This window comes from Salmo salar, chromosome ssa18 (genome assembly GCF_905237065.1).
Source record: "Salmo salar chromosome ssa18, Ssal_v3.1, whole genome shotgun sequence".
Taxonomy (NCBI): domain Eukaryota; kingdom Metazoa; phylum Chordata; class Actinopteri; order Salmoniformes; family Salmonidae; genus Salmo; species Salmo salar.
Window position 1 is genome coordinate 44,585,568 of NC_059459.1, and position 18,183 is coordinate 44,603,750.

The 18,183-nt window shown below is 43.6% G+C and overlaps 2 protein-coding genes across 2 annotated transcripts in view; both read right to left on the minus strand.

The window, feature by feature from the left end:
- Positions 1-700: 700 nt before the first annotated feature.
- pstk (phosphoseryl-tRNA kinase) lies at positions 701-6,570 on the minus strand. The gene is given in 7 exon segments (XM_014155402.2): positions 701-1,591; positions 2,296-2,389; positions 3,448-3,523; positions 3,642-3,843; positions 5,498-5,780; positions 6,073-6,276; positions 6,278-6,570. Coding segments are annotated over 7 exon segments (1,131 nt in total). The 5' UTR covers positions 6,305-6,570; the 3' UTR covers positions 701-1,346.
- A 3,789-nt stretch (positions 6,571-10,359) lies between these two features.
- LOC106577433 (disintegrin and metalloproteinase domain-containing protein 9) overlaps positions 10,360-18,183 on the minus strand; it is a 35,232-nt gene continuing 27,408 nt past the window's right edge. Inside the window, exons 16-22 of the mRNA XM_045701183.1 lie at positions 17,867-18,047; positions 17,547-17,636; positions 17,163-17,268; positions 14,994-15,135; positions 11,772-11,862; positions 10,928-10,968; positions 10,360-10,803 (exon numbers count right to left, since the gene is read on the minus strand). Of these exons, the coding sequence (XP_045557139.1) occupies positions 10,701-10,803; positions 10,928-10,968; positions 11,772-11,862; positions 14,994-15,135; positions 17,163-17,268; positions 17,547-17,636; positions 17,867-18,047 (754 nt within the window). The 3' untranslated portion in view covers positions 10,360-10,700. The remainder of the gene's footprint in view (positions 10,804-10,927; positions 10,969-11,771; positions 11,863-14,993; positions 15,136-17,162; positions 17,269-17,546; positions 17,637-17,866; positions 18,048-18,183) is intronic.

Sequence of the window (18,183 nt, forward strand, 5' to 3'; positions counted from 1 at the left end):
ATCTATGTAGTACTGTGTGCCTCCCATAGTTTGTTCTGGACTTGGGGACTGTGAAGAGACCTCTGGTGGCATGTCTTGTGGGGTATGCATGGGTGTCTGAGCTGTGTACCAGTAGTTTAAACAGACAGCTCAGTGCATTCAACATGTCAATACCTCTCACAAATACAAGTAGTGATGAAGTCAATCTCTCCTCTACATTGAGCTGGGAGAGATTGACATGCATATTATTAATGTTAGCTTTCCGAGTACATCCAAGGGCCAGCCGTGCTGCCCTGTTCTGAGCCAAATGTAATTTCTCAAGTCCCTCTTTGTGGCACCTGACCACACGTCCAGGTGCGACAAAACTAGGGCCTGTAGGACCTGCCTTGTTGATAGTGTTGTTAAGATAGTGTTGTTAAGAAGGTAGAAACTAGGGCCTTAAGGACCTGCCTTGTTGATAGTGTTGTTAAGAAGGTAGAAACTAGGGCCTGTAGGACCTGCCTTGTTGATAGTGTTGTTAAGGTAGAAACTAGGGCCTGTAGGACCTGCCTTGTTGATAGTGTTGTTAAGAACACAGTTAAAAAGGCAAAAATAAAAAATTAACAAACAGATCATTAATAATTCTCAGATTGTGTTTGCATTTTTACAATTTTGTTTTCAGTGGATGTAGTTTTTTTCCCCCCAGGTGCTATTCATCAACTTCTATGAGAAATATAATCCATTAAATAATCAAATATTCAAAATATTTATTCATTATTTTATAGTCCTACTTAAAATCTCTGTCATCAATTTTTTTTCCCTCCTCTCACGATTATTGTATTTGTTGTTACTGTATTTAACATGTTTTGTGTGTCCCAAATTTTACTTTCCACCCTGTTAGTTTGGCGTAATACTCCTTTAAAAAAAACAACAACAAAAAAACACTCCTTCCCATAATGACATCACAATCAGGAAGTGTCAATAACAGTGCAAAGCAACATTATGTATCAACAACTCGGTTTGATCTACATTTTAACGTTTCATGATGTTAGTCAGTATGGTCTCACTCTTAAAAATGTCCACACTGTTAGGCTAAATTAGATGAACATTTGATCATTTCAAATTGTGTTTGACAGAACAGTAAAAATAATGTTCTTCAAGTGTTCACCATTATAGCTAGCTGGATCTTGATAAGCCACAGTGCTACCTACGGCTTAAGTTAGCCTCCACATTTCCACCCTGTTAGGTTCCAGCTTGTTAGGTTCCACCCTGTATATGCACCTAACAGGGTGGACATTTTGTCAGAAAAATATAGAAAATGAATTACTAAATGTCAATATTTATTACTATTTACATAGAATCAATGAAAGTTACATAATGGCTATCATCTATCCCTCATTTTCTGTGTCATGTATTATGTCATAAGGGGGAAGGTCTCTTTCAATGATTTCCTGTTTCTCTTTGTTGAAGACGTCCACGGCTCTGTTCACAACCCGCTCCACGTCGACGCTCTCTCCCTGGGTTAAGGGAAGGCTGTGGAGAACTTGTTTCCGCAGGTCCTGGAGAAATCTGATTTTGGATTCATTGAAGTGGGCTGCCAGAGACCTCATCCTCTCTGGGGGAAGATGATGTTCTGAACATAGAGGATGAAGAGTTGTGATATACTGGTGAGTATATAAAGAAGTAAGGGAGGTAGTGAGTCCAGAAACTTTCTACTTAGAAACCGACAATATAAACACAATCATTAATTCTCTCTGTGAAACATGCCTTGCCCCTATTAACTCTTGATTATGTTAAAAAGGTAGACTCAGCCAGATGACGTTGCAACAAGATTTTGAGACGAGCGCGACGCAAGACTTTGCTCCCATGCTCTCACACAGTCAAGAGTATCTGACATGTGTTTACGAGTGAGCTTCACGCTGCTACGACGTGGTTGGTACTCGTTCCAAAACAGAGAACTTTAGTCGTCTCGTGCTTCAACACCTCTTAGTTGTTGTGGAAATGGACCGGATGTTGTGTTTATTTCGTGCGAGCAACGTCATCTCACTGAGTCTACCTTTAAGGGAGTGTAAACACCCAAATGTCCATGTGCTGTTCACCTGCCCTTTGTTCGCCGTTCGTTCGGCACGGCGGGTTTTAGGGATCGACTGCCAGTGGGCGTGTGGCTGACAACATTTTCCGCTTGCAAATTACGTCTGGCGTTCTGTTCAGAGTCGCTAAGTACTCTCAGCCGGAAAACACTATCAGTGTGTGTGTGTGTGTGTGTGTGTGTGTGTGTGTGTGTGTGTGTGTGTGTGTGTGTGCGCTTTAAGGATCACAGTAAGGATGAATACTAACCTCTGGCCCCCTGCATGGCCTGTGAGACCAGGCGTCTGCAGGCCTGGTCAGCCTGGTGGACCACACTGGACACACATCTCTGACGATCAGCCTCCTACAGAATATAGGATACACCACAGCTCTGAGGGTCAGCCTCCTACAGAATACACCACAGCTCTGAGGGTCAGCCTCCTTCAGAATACACCACAGCTCTGAGGGTTAGCCTCCTTCAGAATACACCACAGCTCTGACGGTCAGCCTCCTACAGAATATAGGATACACCACAGCTCTGAGGGTCAGCCTCCTACAGAATATAGAATACACCACAGCTCTGAGGGTCAGCCTCCTACAGAATATAGGATACACCACAGCTCTGAGGGTCAGCCTCCTACAGAATATAGGATACACCACAGCTCTGAGGGTCAGCCTCCTACAGAATATAGAATACACCACAGCTCTGAGGGTCAGCCTCCTACAGAATATAGGATACACCACAGCTCTGAGGGTCAGTCTCCTACAGAATAGAGACACCACAGCTCTGACCGTCAGCCTCCTACAGAATATAGGATACACCACAGCTCTGAGGGTCAGCCTCCTACAGAATATAGGAGACACCACAGCTCTGACCGTCAGCCTCCTACAGAATATAGAATACACCACAGCTCTGACGATCGGCCTCCTACAGAATACAGCAGAGGTCACGTTAACATGGTCAAAATGCTCATCACCATACTGTAAGCTGCTCTGCCTCCTACAGAATATAGGAGGGTTTTCATCAGCTATGAAAAGCCAACTGACATTTACTCCTGAGGTGCTGACCTGTTGCACCCTCGACAACTACTGTGATTATTATTATTTGACCCTGCTGGTCATCTATGAACGTTTTAACATCTTGGTCATGTTCTGTTATAATCTCCACCCGGCACAGCCAGAAGAGGACTGGCCACCCCTCATAGCCTGGTTCCTCTCTAGGTTTCTTCCTAGGTTCCTGCCTTTCTAGGGAGTTTTTCCTAGCCACCGTGCTTCTACACCTGCATTGCTTGCTGTTTGGGGTTTTAGGCTGGGTTTCTGTACAGCACTTTGAGATATCAGCTGATGTAAGAAGGGCTTTATAAATAAATTTGATTGATTTCACAGAAGTGGCAGTGGGTTCCATGAACTAACAGAACATACCTTTTGCTCAGTGTTGTCCAGGACTGGACTCAATGGGTTCTCCAACGCAGTAGAGATCACCTTCACCAACCTTTGGCTGAAGGAGACGGTGAAACACAAGGTTAATATGCATAAATAGTAACACTTGATTACGTTAACATCACATTTCCTGTCTGATTGATTGTGTAAGGAGACTCTTCCCTGGACTCACTCACATGTATTCTACGGTGAAGTGGTCTTTGCTGTCCAGAGTGACACTGTTCTGCTCCCATGTGTTTCTCTGAGGGTTTGGAGGCTCCATGCGCTTGGCCATCTCTACTATAACGTTGCTGGGTAAGGGCTGGGGCCTCAGCTGGTTTCTCCTGACACACAACTCCACGGGACAGTGGATGTACACCTGACAGAATCCCACAGAGTCTGTTACAAAAGACAAAAATGTCAATGTAGGCAAATAATATCTATGATTTAATAACTCATAAAAAATGACCACATAACGTTAACTGGTTAGGAGGAGATACGGGGCAATTCCACGGGTAATGGAATTACACTGAGATTCCGATTTAACACTATGCCAGTTCTGGACTTACTAGATTTACACATCTAGTTTTTCTGGATCTATGTCAAGTAATGCAAGTGGAAGAAATGGCACAGCAGCCATTTTGGGAGGGGGTGTTGATGACCACACACCATAGCAGTCTCTGTATGCTAAACAAACAAAAAAACATTGATTTCAAAGTTTAACAAACCATACATACAATTCTATGCACAACGACTACTTGTTTGAACAATTTACATAGTAAATAAACAAATAAAAACATTTACTGGAAAAACTGTGCAGATGCAATAGTTTGGTAACAGAATTATGGTCAAATCTACCTCAGTTTCATTCTGTTAACAAACTTTATCTGCACAGTTGTTCCTGTAAATGTGTGTTTGTTTTCTGTGGACATATTTAAAAGTAGTCCTTGGGTAAAGAGGTGTATGGTTTGTTTAGCTTTGAAATCATTGGTTTTGTTTGGTACACGTTTTAAAACTCCAATAATGTAACTTTTTGGGCCGACCAGACCAAATGCACATAGAAATGTGACTTATAGATCTGTCATTCTCATTGAAAAACAAGTCTAAGGAAGCAGTAGATCTGTGTAATTTGTGTAATTTCTATGCTTCCCGTTCTTAAGTTTTGTTTTTGCATCTTGTACTTTCAGTTTTGTACACCAGCTTCAAACAGCTTAAAATACAATATTATCAAGACATTTCACAGCGTTTCAGATGGTGCAATAACTCTACAACAGCGTTTCTGATTCAGTCATTTACAGTTAGTGAGTAATTTAGTGAGATATGCATCTTGCAAGTGTGTAGATCTTTGTTTTGGTCGCACCAACAACAACTAGTTCCCGTAAAGATGCTGGAAAAGCCTAAATGTGCGGCAGCCTCCTCACTCGGTACAAAACAAGGACTTAATATCTTTCTGAGTTTCCGCTGGTTTTTGTAGAAACACCTGGAACTGGAAACAGACATTTCTAAGATGTTTTTTTTTCTTCACAAAATTCGAGAACGAAGGAAGTATTTAGTTGAAAACTCTTTGGCAGCCGGTTGCATGGGGCTTTCTTGGGCTCCCGAGTGGCGCAGCTGCCTATGGCACTGCAAGAGGCATCACTACAGTCCCTGGTTCGATTCCAGGCTGCATCAATCAAATGTATTTATAAAGCCCTTTTTTACATCAGCTGATGTCTCAAAGTGCTGTACAGAAACCCAGCCTAAAACCCCTAAAGAGCAAGCAATGCAGGTGTAGAAGCACACCCGGTCGTGATCAGGAGTCCAATAGGGCGGGACACCATTGGCCCAGCGTCGTCCGGGTTTAGCCAGGGAAGGCCTGTCATTTTAAACCGTTTAAATTTGTTCATAACTGACTTGCCTAGTTATATAAAGGTTCGACTTGTTTTATTGTAATGCCCAGTAATGGCCACCAAAAATCTTTGGTTTTATCGCATTGCACGCAAGATAATCTGTAGCTAGGAATTGCCCATAAAAAATGGCAGTTTAACCAAAGTTTCTCATCAATTTAACATACGTTTCCTGGCCAGTTGGTACACCTCATATCTCATGCTTGGATAGTAGAAGTTGTCGTCCAGCAGAATGACGAGCGGCGGAGGTGGTCGAGCTAAAGGTGACGGGTAAACCTGAGAAGAGCCCACCGACGTCCCGCAGACCTGAGCGGCGTGAAGGAGACGACTCCAGGCATCACTGTTGATCTGGTAGATGCTCGGTGGTAACTGTCCCAGCTCTGGAGGACTCTGTAGGAACTGTTCAACACACTGTAGCACCGCTTGTCTGTGCAACTTCCATTTAGTTTGCTGAAAGACATGGGGGTTTGGCAGGCACAGTGACATGAGGAATAAATTCAGACAAAACCTCTGTTGGCTATTTCAAATAGTATATCAATTAAACCTATGACGCATTTATATGGAAACTAACTCCATTTTTGATTCCTCTGGTAAAATGTTGTCTAATTGCAGTAGATTTACAGGCAGTGTAATGCAATAATGCAGATTTTGATTGAATTCCAGCACAAAAACATCCCAGTTGAGCATTAACGGTTCTCAGTAGTCTACATTGATATAAACAGGACTCAGACTTGTAAAGTACCGTCTGCGATCGCGGTATATCCTCTTCATCCTCGACTTCTTCCACATTGAAAGCTTCACCGGGAATCAGGTCGTCATAAGAAATGACGACGGACCTCCATCCTCGTTGTGCGGTGTGAGAGGTGACCGCCTGTGCAAGCGTTGACTTCCCTGCTGCAGGTAGACCGCAGAGAACACACAAACATATCCGGGTGCACATCGCAAATTACAACACGATCTTCATTTAGATCCATCGACGGAACGATGTGTCACCTTTGCAACATTATGAAACTATTTGTTGTTGTTGAGGAAAGTCCTCTTCCAGACCCATAACAGGTCCACTTGTTAATCCAGTACTTCGATGGTGTTTTTGTTTGGGTAAATGTACTAGTTTATGGAACAGTGCTGCCTCCTATGGTGCTGGAGGTTCTACCAAACCAATGGCATGTTCAGAGGAATACAAAACACAGTACAGAGACAAGGCTAAAACTGATTCTCCAACACAAATCCCCGATCATAGTTGTAGGCGATGTCATGTCGAGGTTGGCTAGATAAACACATGCGTATACACACGTCTAAGGGTCCTCTCGTGTCGAACTGCGCATGTGCCAGCCGCTTCAAAGGCACTCCGACAAATCAAATCAAATGTTAAAGGTCACATTCACATATTTAGCAGATGTTATTGTGGGTGTAGCGAAATGCTTGTGTTTCTAGCTCCAACAGTGCAGTGTATCTAACAATTCACTACAAGACACACATCTAATGGTAAAATGTATGTAATTAAGAAATATATGAAGACAAGCAATGTTGGAGTGGTACTGACTAAAAAACAGTAGAATAGAATACAGTATATACATATGAAATGAGTAAAGCAGTATGTAAACATTATTAAAGTGACTAGTGTTCCATTATTAAAGTGACCAGTGTTCCATTATTAAAGTGACCCGTGATTCCATGTCTATGTATATGGGGCAGCAGCCTCTAATGTGCACGGTTGAGTAACCGGGTGGTAGCCGGCTAGTGATGGCTATTTAACAGTCTGATGGCCTTCAGATAGATGTTTTTCAGTCTCTCTGTCCCAGCTGCACCTGTACTGACCTCGCCTTCTGGATGATAGCGGGCTGAATGGGTAGTGGCTCGGCTGGTTGATGTCCTTGATTATCTTTTTGGACTTCCTGTGACATCGGGTGCTGTAGGTGTCCTGGAGAACAGGCAGTGTTCCCCCGGTGATGCGTTGGATAGACCGCACCACTCTCTGGAGAGCCCTGCGGTTGCAGACAGCGCAGTTGCCATACCAGGCGGTGATACAGCCCGACAGGATGCTCTCAATTATGCATCTGCAAAAGTTTGTGAGGGTTTTAGGGGCCGAGCTGAATGTCTCCAGCATCCTGTTGCACCTTCTTTACCCCACTGTCTGTGTGGACCATTTCATATTGTCAGTGATGTGTACACCAAGGAACTTGAAGTTTTTAAAGATTCTCCACTGTGGTCCCCTAGATGTGGACAGGAGTGTGCTCTCTCTGTTGGTTTTGACGAAAATGAAGACGTGTCAGTTTGTCACTTTCGCGACGTGGGAGTTAAAACATGTTCAACTACTTAAAGACATCGGCTCGAAACTAGGTTTTACCTTTTTTATATTTCAAGAAAAATTAATAACTAAAGAATAATTTTTCACTTCCTTCTCATTGACTCTAATATTCAGGCGAGCAGAACCTCGCGACTTCCTTAGTCAGAATCAGGGGGGGAGAAGTAAGGTGGTAAGGTATCCCGGCAAAATAAAGTGAGGGTATGCCAAACCGGTAAAACATGAGCCCATCACAATAATTAAAACTAAATGTTAAGAACATTGTAGCCTATTACAATTTTTTTTAACCATTACCACATGTAAGAGGCATGTGGTGGGTGGTATATATTATGCTCCAAAATGCCATGTGTTTCGATAAGAACACTGACATTTTCCAAGGCAGAGATGAGTGGCAGATACCGAGATGCACGAGGACAGCAGTGGACGCATAAATTCTGGCCTAATGACAATAGCCAGCCAAAATGTCATTACCCCTTTTTGTTGCTGTTGTGTAACCGATGTCTCTTTCCGTTCACCACTGTTTAGAGGCTTGAAATGTGTTTGTGAGGGAATGAACGTGAGTGGGTAGTCTAGTAGAGAATGTTTGACAATCAGATGAAAACATGACTGGTTGTGTTTATGCCACAATAAAAAGGTAATACATTAAGTTAAATGACAAATCTTTATCGCCAGGCCCACAGAGATCCTATTGAATTAATAGGATCTCTGGGTTCTATATGAAATTCTATGATTCGGCCCATAAAACATGCTGGTGCAAGTGTTAACATATAGAATGCCCGGTACCTGGAATAAATTAATTATACTTTGACCCCTGGTTAGAATACCACATAAGTATTCAGACCCTTTACTCAGTACTTTGTTGAAGCACCTTTGGCAACGATTACAGCCTCGAGTCTTCTTGGGTATGACGCTATAAGCTTGGCACATCTGTATTTTGGGGAGTTTCTCCCATCCTTCTCTGTAGATCCTCTGAAGCTCTGTCAGGTTGGATGGGGAACGTCACTGCACATCTATTTTCAGGTCTATCCAGAGATGTTCGGTCGGGTTCAAGTCCGGGCTCTGACTGGGCCACTCAAGAATATTCAGAAACTTGTCCCGACGCCACTCATGCGTTTTCTTGGCTGTGTTCTTAGGGTTGTTGTCCTGTTGGAAGGTGAACCTTCGCCACAGTCTGAGGTTCTGAGCACTCTGGAGCAGGTTTTCATCAAAGATCTCTGTACTTTGCTCAGTTAATCTCTCAATCCTAACTAGTCACCCAGTCCCTGCCGCTGAAAAACATCCCCACAGCATGATGCTGCCACCACTATGCTTCACCATAGGGATGGTGCCAAGTTTCCACCAGACATGATGCTTGGCCTTCAGGCCAAAGAGTTTAACCTTGGTTTCATCAGACTAGAGAATCTTGTTTCTCATGGTCTGAGAGTCTTTAGATTACTTTTGGCAAACTCCAAGCAGGCTGTCACGTGCCTTTATACTGAGGAGTGGCTTCCGTCTGGCCTGGTGGAGTGCTGCAGAGCTGGGAGAACCTTCCAGAAGGACAACCATCTCCACAGAGGAACTCTGGAGCTCTGTCAGAGTGACCATCAGGTTCTTGGTCACCTCCCTGACCAAGGCCCTTCTCCCCTGAATGCTCAGTTTGGCCGGGCGGTCAGCTCTTGGAAGAGTCTTGGTGGTTCCAAACTTCTTCCATTTAAGAATGATGGAGGCCACTGTGTTCTTGGGGACCTTCAATCCTACAGAAATTGTTGGGTTCCCATCCCTATATCTGTGCCTTGACACAATCCTGTCTCGGAGGTCTACTGACAATTCCTTCTGAGATGCACTGTCAACTGTGGGATCTTATATAGAGAGGTGTGTGCCTTTCCAAATCATGTACAATCAATTGAATTTACCACAGGTGGACTTCAATCAAGTTGTAGAAACATCTCAAAGATGATCAATGGAAACAGGATGCACCTGAACTCAATGAGTCTCATAGCAAATTGTCTGAATACTTATTTTTTTTCTTAGAAATGTGCAAAAACTTCTAAACCTGTTTTCACTTTGTCATTATGGGGTATTGTGTGTAGATTGATTATTAATGTATTATTTTTTTTAGAATAAGACTAACGTAAAAGTAATGTGGAGAAAGTCATGGGGTCTAAATACTTTCCAAATGCACTATATATATATATATATATATATATATATATATATATATATATATATATCTACTCTATATATAGCTATATCACCATCTACTCCCTGTATATAGCCATGTCACCATCTACTCCCTGTATATAGCCATGTCACCATCTACTCCCTGTATATAGCCATGTCACCATCTACTCCCTGTATATAGCCATGTCACTATCTGCTCCCTGTATATAGCCATGTTACTATCTACTCCCTGTATATAGCCATGTTACTATCTACTCGTCAGTGTTATTCACTGTATTTATTCCTCGTGTCACTATTTAAAAAAACAAAAAAAAGTTCTTTAACTCTGCGTTGTTGGAAAATAACCTGTAGGTAAGCATTTCCACTGTAAGTCTACACCTGTTGTCTACAAAGTATGTGAGAAATAATTGGATTTGACTTTTCAAACCCTGGCATGGTCTGTTTCACAAGCGTTACCAGAAATCTGGTGATGTTGAGCCTCTGGGTTTAGAAACTCGGATAATATTCTACTGTACCTCGGAATAATACACAGGCCTAATAATACACAGGAAAATAACGGCGAGAAATGTTATATTCAATATTTATTATGAGTAACATTTAAATATAAAAAAAACCTCTTGTAAACAGCTCATAAAATAAATTGAGCCTTTCTGGAACTTAACAATATCAACAATATGTATATTTTTATTACAAAATGTGTTACCTTCATTTCCGTAGTATAATGTAAAAAGCAATATCTTAAAAAGTCCCTGTCACCAAATCATGTTCCTGCAATAAAATGTTTTTAAAAAGTTTGTGGATATCTCAATTTAACATACAATGTGAGTAAAAATCCAAAATATGCAATTTACAATAACGAGTAATGGAAGAGCCCCATTATGTTCAAAGGGGTGTTTGTGTCAGGGTCAATGCTTGGGAGGGATGGGTTTGGGAACACCTGGTCCTTGCTGGGGGAGAGGCGGCTGGGTGGGCGGAGGCTGGTTCCAATTGTTGTTGTTTTCTCCATACCTAAGTGACATATTAAAACAAAATCAACATTAAAAATAAAACATACAACTAAGGCATATGTAATATGACACTTTTACCCCCCCCAAATGAAAGTCAAAATATGCTATGATAAAGCATTAATAACCTGGGTCCTGAGGTAGAGGATGGTGGATATGTAGACATTGGCTGGAAACAGATGGAGAGCAGAATTACTAAAACATGTAAAATGATTAATAAGTCACTTACTGGAAAAGGGCCTAGATCGGTTTGTGTTGTTTAGCCCACTCTAAGATCCCTCCTAATGTGTTCTGTATGGAGGACTGGTCTAAGATCCCTCCTAATGTGTTCTGTATGGAGGACTGGTCTAAGATCCCTCCTAATGTGTTCTGTATGGAGGACTGGTCTAAGATCCCTCCTAATGTGTTCTGTATGGAGGACTGGTCTAAGATCCCTCCTAATGTGTTCTGTATGGAGGACTGGTCTAAGATCCCTCCTAATGTGTTCTGTATGGAGGACTGGTCTAAGATCCCTCCCAATGTGTTCTGTATGGAGGACTGGTCTAAGATCCCTCCCAATGTGTTCTGTATGGAGGACTGGTCTGAGATCCCTCCTAATGTGTTCTGTATGGAGGACTGGTCTAAGATCCCTCCCAAAGTGTTCTCAAACTCAAAATATTTTATAGAAAGGCTCAGTGCTGTTATCCTCACAAGGTCAGGTACTGAAAGGTATTGAAAACAGGGGTGTCAATAATTTTGACCCATACCTTTGAGAATGATGTATTAAATAATATAATTTCATTTTTTTTTTAATAGATCAGTATTTGAATTATTTATTTTGTGGTCATTTTTGCTCATCTTCATCAAGGGTGTCAATATCAGATCCCACTGTACATGCAGTGGAACTATTTACCCGAGGGGGTGGGGCCTGTGTTGCCGGGAGAACAGTTTACCCGAGGGGGTGGGGCCTGTGTTGCCGGGAGAACAGTTTACCTGAGGGGGTGGGGCCTGTGTTGCTGGGGTAGGTGGAGTTGGTTGTTTCGGGACATTGCCATTCGCTTGGCCAGTCGCTGTGTTCCCTGACCTGCGTACATTATAAATCATCATGTGAAATGCAACAGCTGTGACCGGGAGAAAGTCACCCAGTTTTACATACTATATGCTTTTAAATCTCATACAATTTCTATGTTACACAACCTGTTAAACTAATCAAGTGCCACCATCTAGGTTTGTAAAGTTTTGTGATGAGATGAACCCAATTTACAGAGACAAGAATCTTTATTGACATTTTGTTGGGTTACTCATAAGCTAGGCGTCCATAAGCTACAGTTGAAGTCGGAAGTTTACATACACTTAGGTTGGAGTCATTAAAACTCGTTTTTCAACCACTCCACACATTTCTTGTCAACAAACTATAGTTTTGGCAAGTCGGTTAGGACATCTACTTTGTGCATGACACAAGTAATTTTTCCAACAATTTTACAGACAGATTATTTCACTTATTCACTGTATCATAGACATATCAGTGTGGATGACAGATCACCAGCTCAAGCTAAACCTCGGCAAGACGGATCTGCTCTTCCTCCCGGGGAAGGACTGCCCGTTCCATGATCTCACCATCACGGTTGACAACTCCCTTGTGTCCTCCTCCCAGAGTGCTAAGAACCTTGGCGTGATCCTGGACAACACCCTGTCATTCTCCACTAACATCAAGGCGGTGACCCGATCCTGTAGGTTCATGCTCTACAACATTCGCAGAGTACGACCCTGCCTCACACAGGAGGCGGCGCAGGTCCTAATCCAGGCACTTGTCATCTCCCGTCTGGATTACTGCAACTCGCTGTTGGCTGGGCTCCCTGCCTGTGCCATTAAACCCCTACAACTCATCCAGAACGCCGCAGCCCGTCTGGTGTTCAACCTTCCCAAGTTCTCTCACGTCACCCCGCTCCTCCGCTTTCTCCACTGGCTTCCAGTTGAAGCTCGCATCCGCTACAAGACCATGGTGATTGCCTACGGAGCTGTGAAGGGAACGGCACCTCCATACCTTCAGGCTCTGATCAGGCCCTACACCCAAACAAGGGCACTGCGTTCATCCACCTCTGGCCTGCTGGCCCCCCTACCTCTGAGGAAGCACAGTTCCCGCTCAGCCCAGTCAAAACTGTTCACTGCTCTGGCACCCCAATGGTGGAACAAGCTCCCTCACGACGCCAGGACAGCGGAGTCAGTCACCACCTTCCGGAGACACCTGAAACCCCACCTCTTTAAGGAATACCTAGGATAGGATAAAGTAATCCTTCTAACCCCCCCCCTTAAAATATTTAGATGCACTATTGTAAAGTGGTTGTTCCACTGGATATCATAAGGTGAATGCACCAATTTGTAAGTCGCTCTGGATAAGAGCGTCTGCTAAATGACTTAAATGTAAATGTATCACAATTCCAGTGGGTCAGAAGTTTACATACACTAAGTTGACTGTCTTTAAACAGCTTGGAAAATTCCAGAAAATGATGTCATGGCTTTAGAAGCTTCTGATGGGCTAATTGACATAATTTGATTCAATTGGAGGTGTACCTCGATGTATTTCAAGGCCTACCTTCAAACTCAGTGCCTCTTTGCTTGACATCATGGGAAAATCAAAAGAAAATCAGTCAAGACCTCAGAAAGAAAAGTGTAGACCTCCACAAGTCTGGTTCATCCTTGGGAGCAATTTCCAAACGCCTGAAGGTACCATGTTCATCTGTACAAACAATAGTAAGCAAGTATAAACACCATGGGACCACACAGCCGTCATAACGCTCAGGAAGGAGACGCGTTGTGTCTCTAGAGATGAATGTACTTCGGTGCGAAAAGTGCAAATCAATCCCAGAACAACAGCAAAGGACCTTGTGAATATGCTGGAGGAAACAGGTACAAAAGTATCTATATCCACAGTAAAACGAGTCCTATATCGACATAACCTGAAAGGCCGCTCAGCAAGGAAGATGCCACTGCTCCAAAACCGCCATAAAAAAGCCAGACTACAGTTTGCAACTGCACATGGGGACAAAGATTGTACATTTTGGAGAAATGTCCTCTGGTCTGATGAAACGAAAATAGAACTGTTTGGCCATAATGACCATCGTTATGTTTGGAGGAAAAAGGGGGAGCCTTGCAAACCGAAGAACACCATCCCAACCGTGAAGCACGGGGGTGGCAGCATCATGTTGTGGGGGTGCTTTGCTGCAGGAGGGACTGGTGCACTTCACAAAATAGATGGCATCATGAGGCAGGAAAATGATGTGGATATATTGAAGCAACATCTCAAGACATCAGCCAGGAAGTTAACGTGTGGACACAAATGGGTCTTCCAAATGGACAATGACCCCAGGTATACTTCCAAAGTTGTGGCAAAATGGCTTAAGGACAACAAAGTCAAGGTATTGGAGTGGCCATCACAAAGCCCTGACCTCAAACCTATAGAACATTTGTCGGCAGAACTGAAAAGCGTGTGCGAGCAAGGAGGCCTACAAACCTGACTCAGTTACACCAGCTCAGTCAGGAGGAATGGGCCAAAATTCACCCAACTTATTGTGGGAAGCTTGTGGAAGGCTACCCAAAACATTTGACCCAAGTTGAACAAATTAAAGGCAATGCTACCAAATACTAATTGAGTGAATGTAAACTTCTTTCATCACATTCCCCACTGGGAATGTGATGAAAGAAACAAAAGCTGAAATACATCGTTCTCTCTACTATTATTCTGACATGTCACATTCTTAAAATAAAGTGGTGATCCTGACTGACCTAAAACAGGGAATTTTTACTAGGATTAAATGTCAGGAATTGTGAAAAATTGAGTTTAAATGTATTTGGCTAAAGTGTATGTAAACTTCCAACTTCAACTAAGTGTCCATAGCTAGGTGTCCATCCAATTAGCGATAGATTTTCAGAGGAATACTCTAGAATCCGCATTACGAAAATATGCACATTTTTCCACCAAATATACTTTTTTTTGCTGATAAAAATCAGTGCGTGATGACAGTGCATACAAAATGTACTTCTTCGCTAAAGTATTCAAGTACCGAATAAAAATGTCAAGTTCAATATATATGTTTCCACATCCTGTTTCCATCACAGCTGTCATGATTTTATTTATTTATTTTTTAAATTGGTTATGACTATACTCGCATATAAACCATGGCGATAGACATTGTTTATATCCATGACTGGGTTTACCTCGAGCGTCTGGAGCGTGGTCCTTTGAGGCATCTTTCCAGGGTATCCCTTCTAAACACATAGAGCAGCACTAACACCAGCAGGACCAGGATGGGAACCACCAGCAGGAAGAAGATCAGCAGGCCGTCCCTCAGGGAATAATCTGGGAGCAGCAGAGGGAGAGTTATTAGTGAAGGTCAGCAGGCCGTCCCTCATGGAATGAACAGTACCCATCTATAATGACAGGCAGGCAGGTAGAGAGAGGAAAGGTGTGCAGTGAACATTACCTATCTATAATGACAGGCAGGCAGGTAGAGAGAGGAAAGGTGTGCAGTGAACATTACCTATCTATAATGACAGGCAGGTAGAGAGGGGAAAGGTGTGCAGTGAACATTACCCATCTATAATGACAGGCAGGTAGAGAGGGGAAAGGTGTGCAGTGAACATTACCCATCTATAATGACAGGCAGGTAGAGAGGGGAAAGGTGTGCAGTGAACAGTACATATCTATAAGGACAGGCAGGTAGGTAGAGAGAGGAAAGGTGTGCAGTACCTATCTATAAGGACAGGCAGGTAGAGAGAGGAAAGGTGTGCAGTGAACAGTACCTATCTATAATGACAGGCAGGTAGAGAGAGGAAAGGTGTGCAGTGAACAGTACCTATCTATAAGGACAGGCAGGCAGGTAGAGAGAGGAAAGGTGTGCAGTGAACAGTACCTATCTATAATGACAGGCAGGCAGGTAGAGAGAGGAAAGGTGTGCAGTGAACATTACCTATCTATAAGGACAGGCAGGCAGGTAGAGAGAGGAAAGGTGTGCAGTGAACATTACCTATCTATAATGACAGGCAGGCAGGTAGAGAGAGGAAAGGTGTGCAGTGAACATTACCTATCTATAATGACAGGCAGGCAGGTAGAGAGAGGAAAGGTGTGCAGTGAACATTACCTATCTATAATGACAGGCAGGCAGGTAGAGAGAGGAAAGGTGTGCAGTGAACATTACCTATCTATAATGACAGGCAGGCAGGTAGAGAGAGGAAAGGTGTGCAGTGAACATTACCCATCTATAATGACAGGCAGGTAGAGAGGGGAAAGGTGTGCAGTGAACATTACCCATCTATAATGACAGGCAGGTAGAGAGGGGAAAGGTGTGCAGTGAACATTACCCATCTATAATGACAGGCAGGTAGAGAGGGGAAAGGTGTGCAGTGAACATTACCCATCTATAATGACAGGCAGGTAGAGAGGGGAAAGGTGTGCAGTGAACAGTACATATCTATAAGGACAGGCAGGTAGAGAGAGGAAAGGTGTGCAGTGAACATTACCTATCTATAATGACAGGCAGGCAGGTAGAGAGAGGAAAGGTGTGCAGTGAACAGTACCTATCTATAATGACAGGCAGGCAGGTAGAGAGAGGAAAGGTGTGCAGTGAACATTACCTATCTATAATGACAGGCAGGTAGAGAGAGGAAAGGTGTGCAGTGAACATTACCTATCTATAATGACAGGCAGGTAGAGAGAGGAAAGGTGTGCAGTGAACAGTACCTATCTATAAGGACAGCCAGGCAGGTAGAGAGAGGAAAGGTGTGCAGTGAACATTACCTATCTATAAGGACAGGCAGGCAGGTAGAGAGAGGAAAGGTGTGCAGTGAACATTACCTATCTATAATGACAGGCAGGTAGAGAGAGGAAAGGTGTGCAGTGAACAGTACCTATCTATAATGACAGGCAGGCAGGTAGAGAGAGGAAAGGTGTGCAGTGAACATTACCTATCTATAATGACAGGCAGGTAGAGAGGAAAGGTGTGCAGTGAACATTACCTATCTATAATGACAGGCAGGTAGAGGGAGGAAAGGTGTGCAGTGAACATTACCTATCTATAATGACAAGCAGGCAGGTAGAGAGAGGAAAGGTGTGCAGTGAACAGTACCTATCTATAATGACAGGCAGGTAGAGAGAGGAAAGGTGTGCAGTGAACATTACCTATCTATAATGACAGGCAGGTAGAGAGAGGAAAGGTGTGCAGTGAACATTACCTATCTATAATGACAGGCAGGTAGAGGGAGGAAAGGTGTGCAGTGAACATTACCTATCTATAATGACAGGCAGGTAGAGAGAGGAAAGGTGTGCAGTGAACAGTACCTGTCTATAAGGACAGGCAGGCAGGTAGAGAGAGGAAAGGTGTGCAGTACCTATCTGAGCAGGCCCGCTGTCCACACTGCCCCCTCTCCCTGACTTGGCACAGTCAGGAGGTCCCCAGCCGTCATTACAGTGGCAGTGGCCCAGGTTGTTACACACCTGGGGGACATATACCAATCAATTAACCAATCAACCAACCAATGCAATAGACACAGGCCTCTCTCCAGAAGAGACCATCAGATAGCCTGTAATACGTGATGTTATCAACCCCTTCTAGAGGACGAGACCTCTCCCCAGTAGAGACCATCAGATAGCCTGTAATACGTGATGTTATCAACCCCTTCTAGAGGACGAGACCTCTCCCCAGTAGAGACCATCAGATAGCCTGTAACACGTGATGTTATCAACCCCTTCTAGAGGACGAGACCTTCTCTTACCCCCCGGCTGTTACATGTGTTGTTGGCATCACAGTGGAGGTTCACAGACAGTAGAGCTGAGGCATTCACACACTGGAAGTCAAGACAGGCCTGGAAGAAAAGACATGAGTACTGGATATTATCTCTGGATTCAAACAAACCTCCCATAGCAATGTCTACAAAGCATTATTGTTCTCCTACTGGGTCAACACACACACACCACCCGCCCTGTCAACACACACACCACCCGCCCTGTGGAAGAAGTGACATCATCTTAGAAAGACAGAAAGAGACAAAGACGAAGACACACCGAAACCAAAATGATCATCCATAAGCCTCACCATCCCCTTGGCACAGGGGCTGCCCTGGTTGACATAGGCAGGGTCCAGAACATCGGTGCCGAGGTTAAAGTCTGCGTTGACACATGAAGAACCGTCAATGATCTGGTTACTGACGGAGCCTCCAGGAGGGGGGTTGTTGGTGTCTACGTTAGTGCACTGTACCTTCCCACACATGGCATTACTGCAGGGACACAGTGGAGACAGGGAAGGCATCAGTAGTAACTCTACATTACTGCAGGGACACAGTGGAGACAGGGAAGGCGTCAGTAGTAACTCTACATTACTGCGGGGACACAGTGGAGACAGAAGGCATCAGT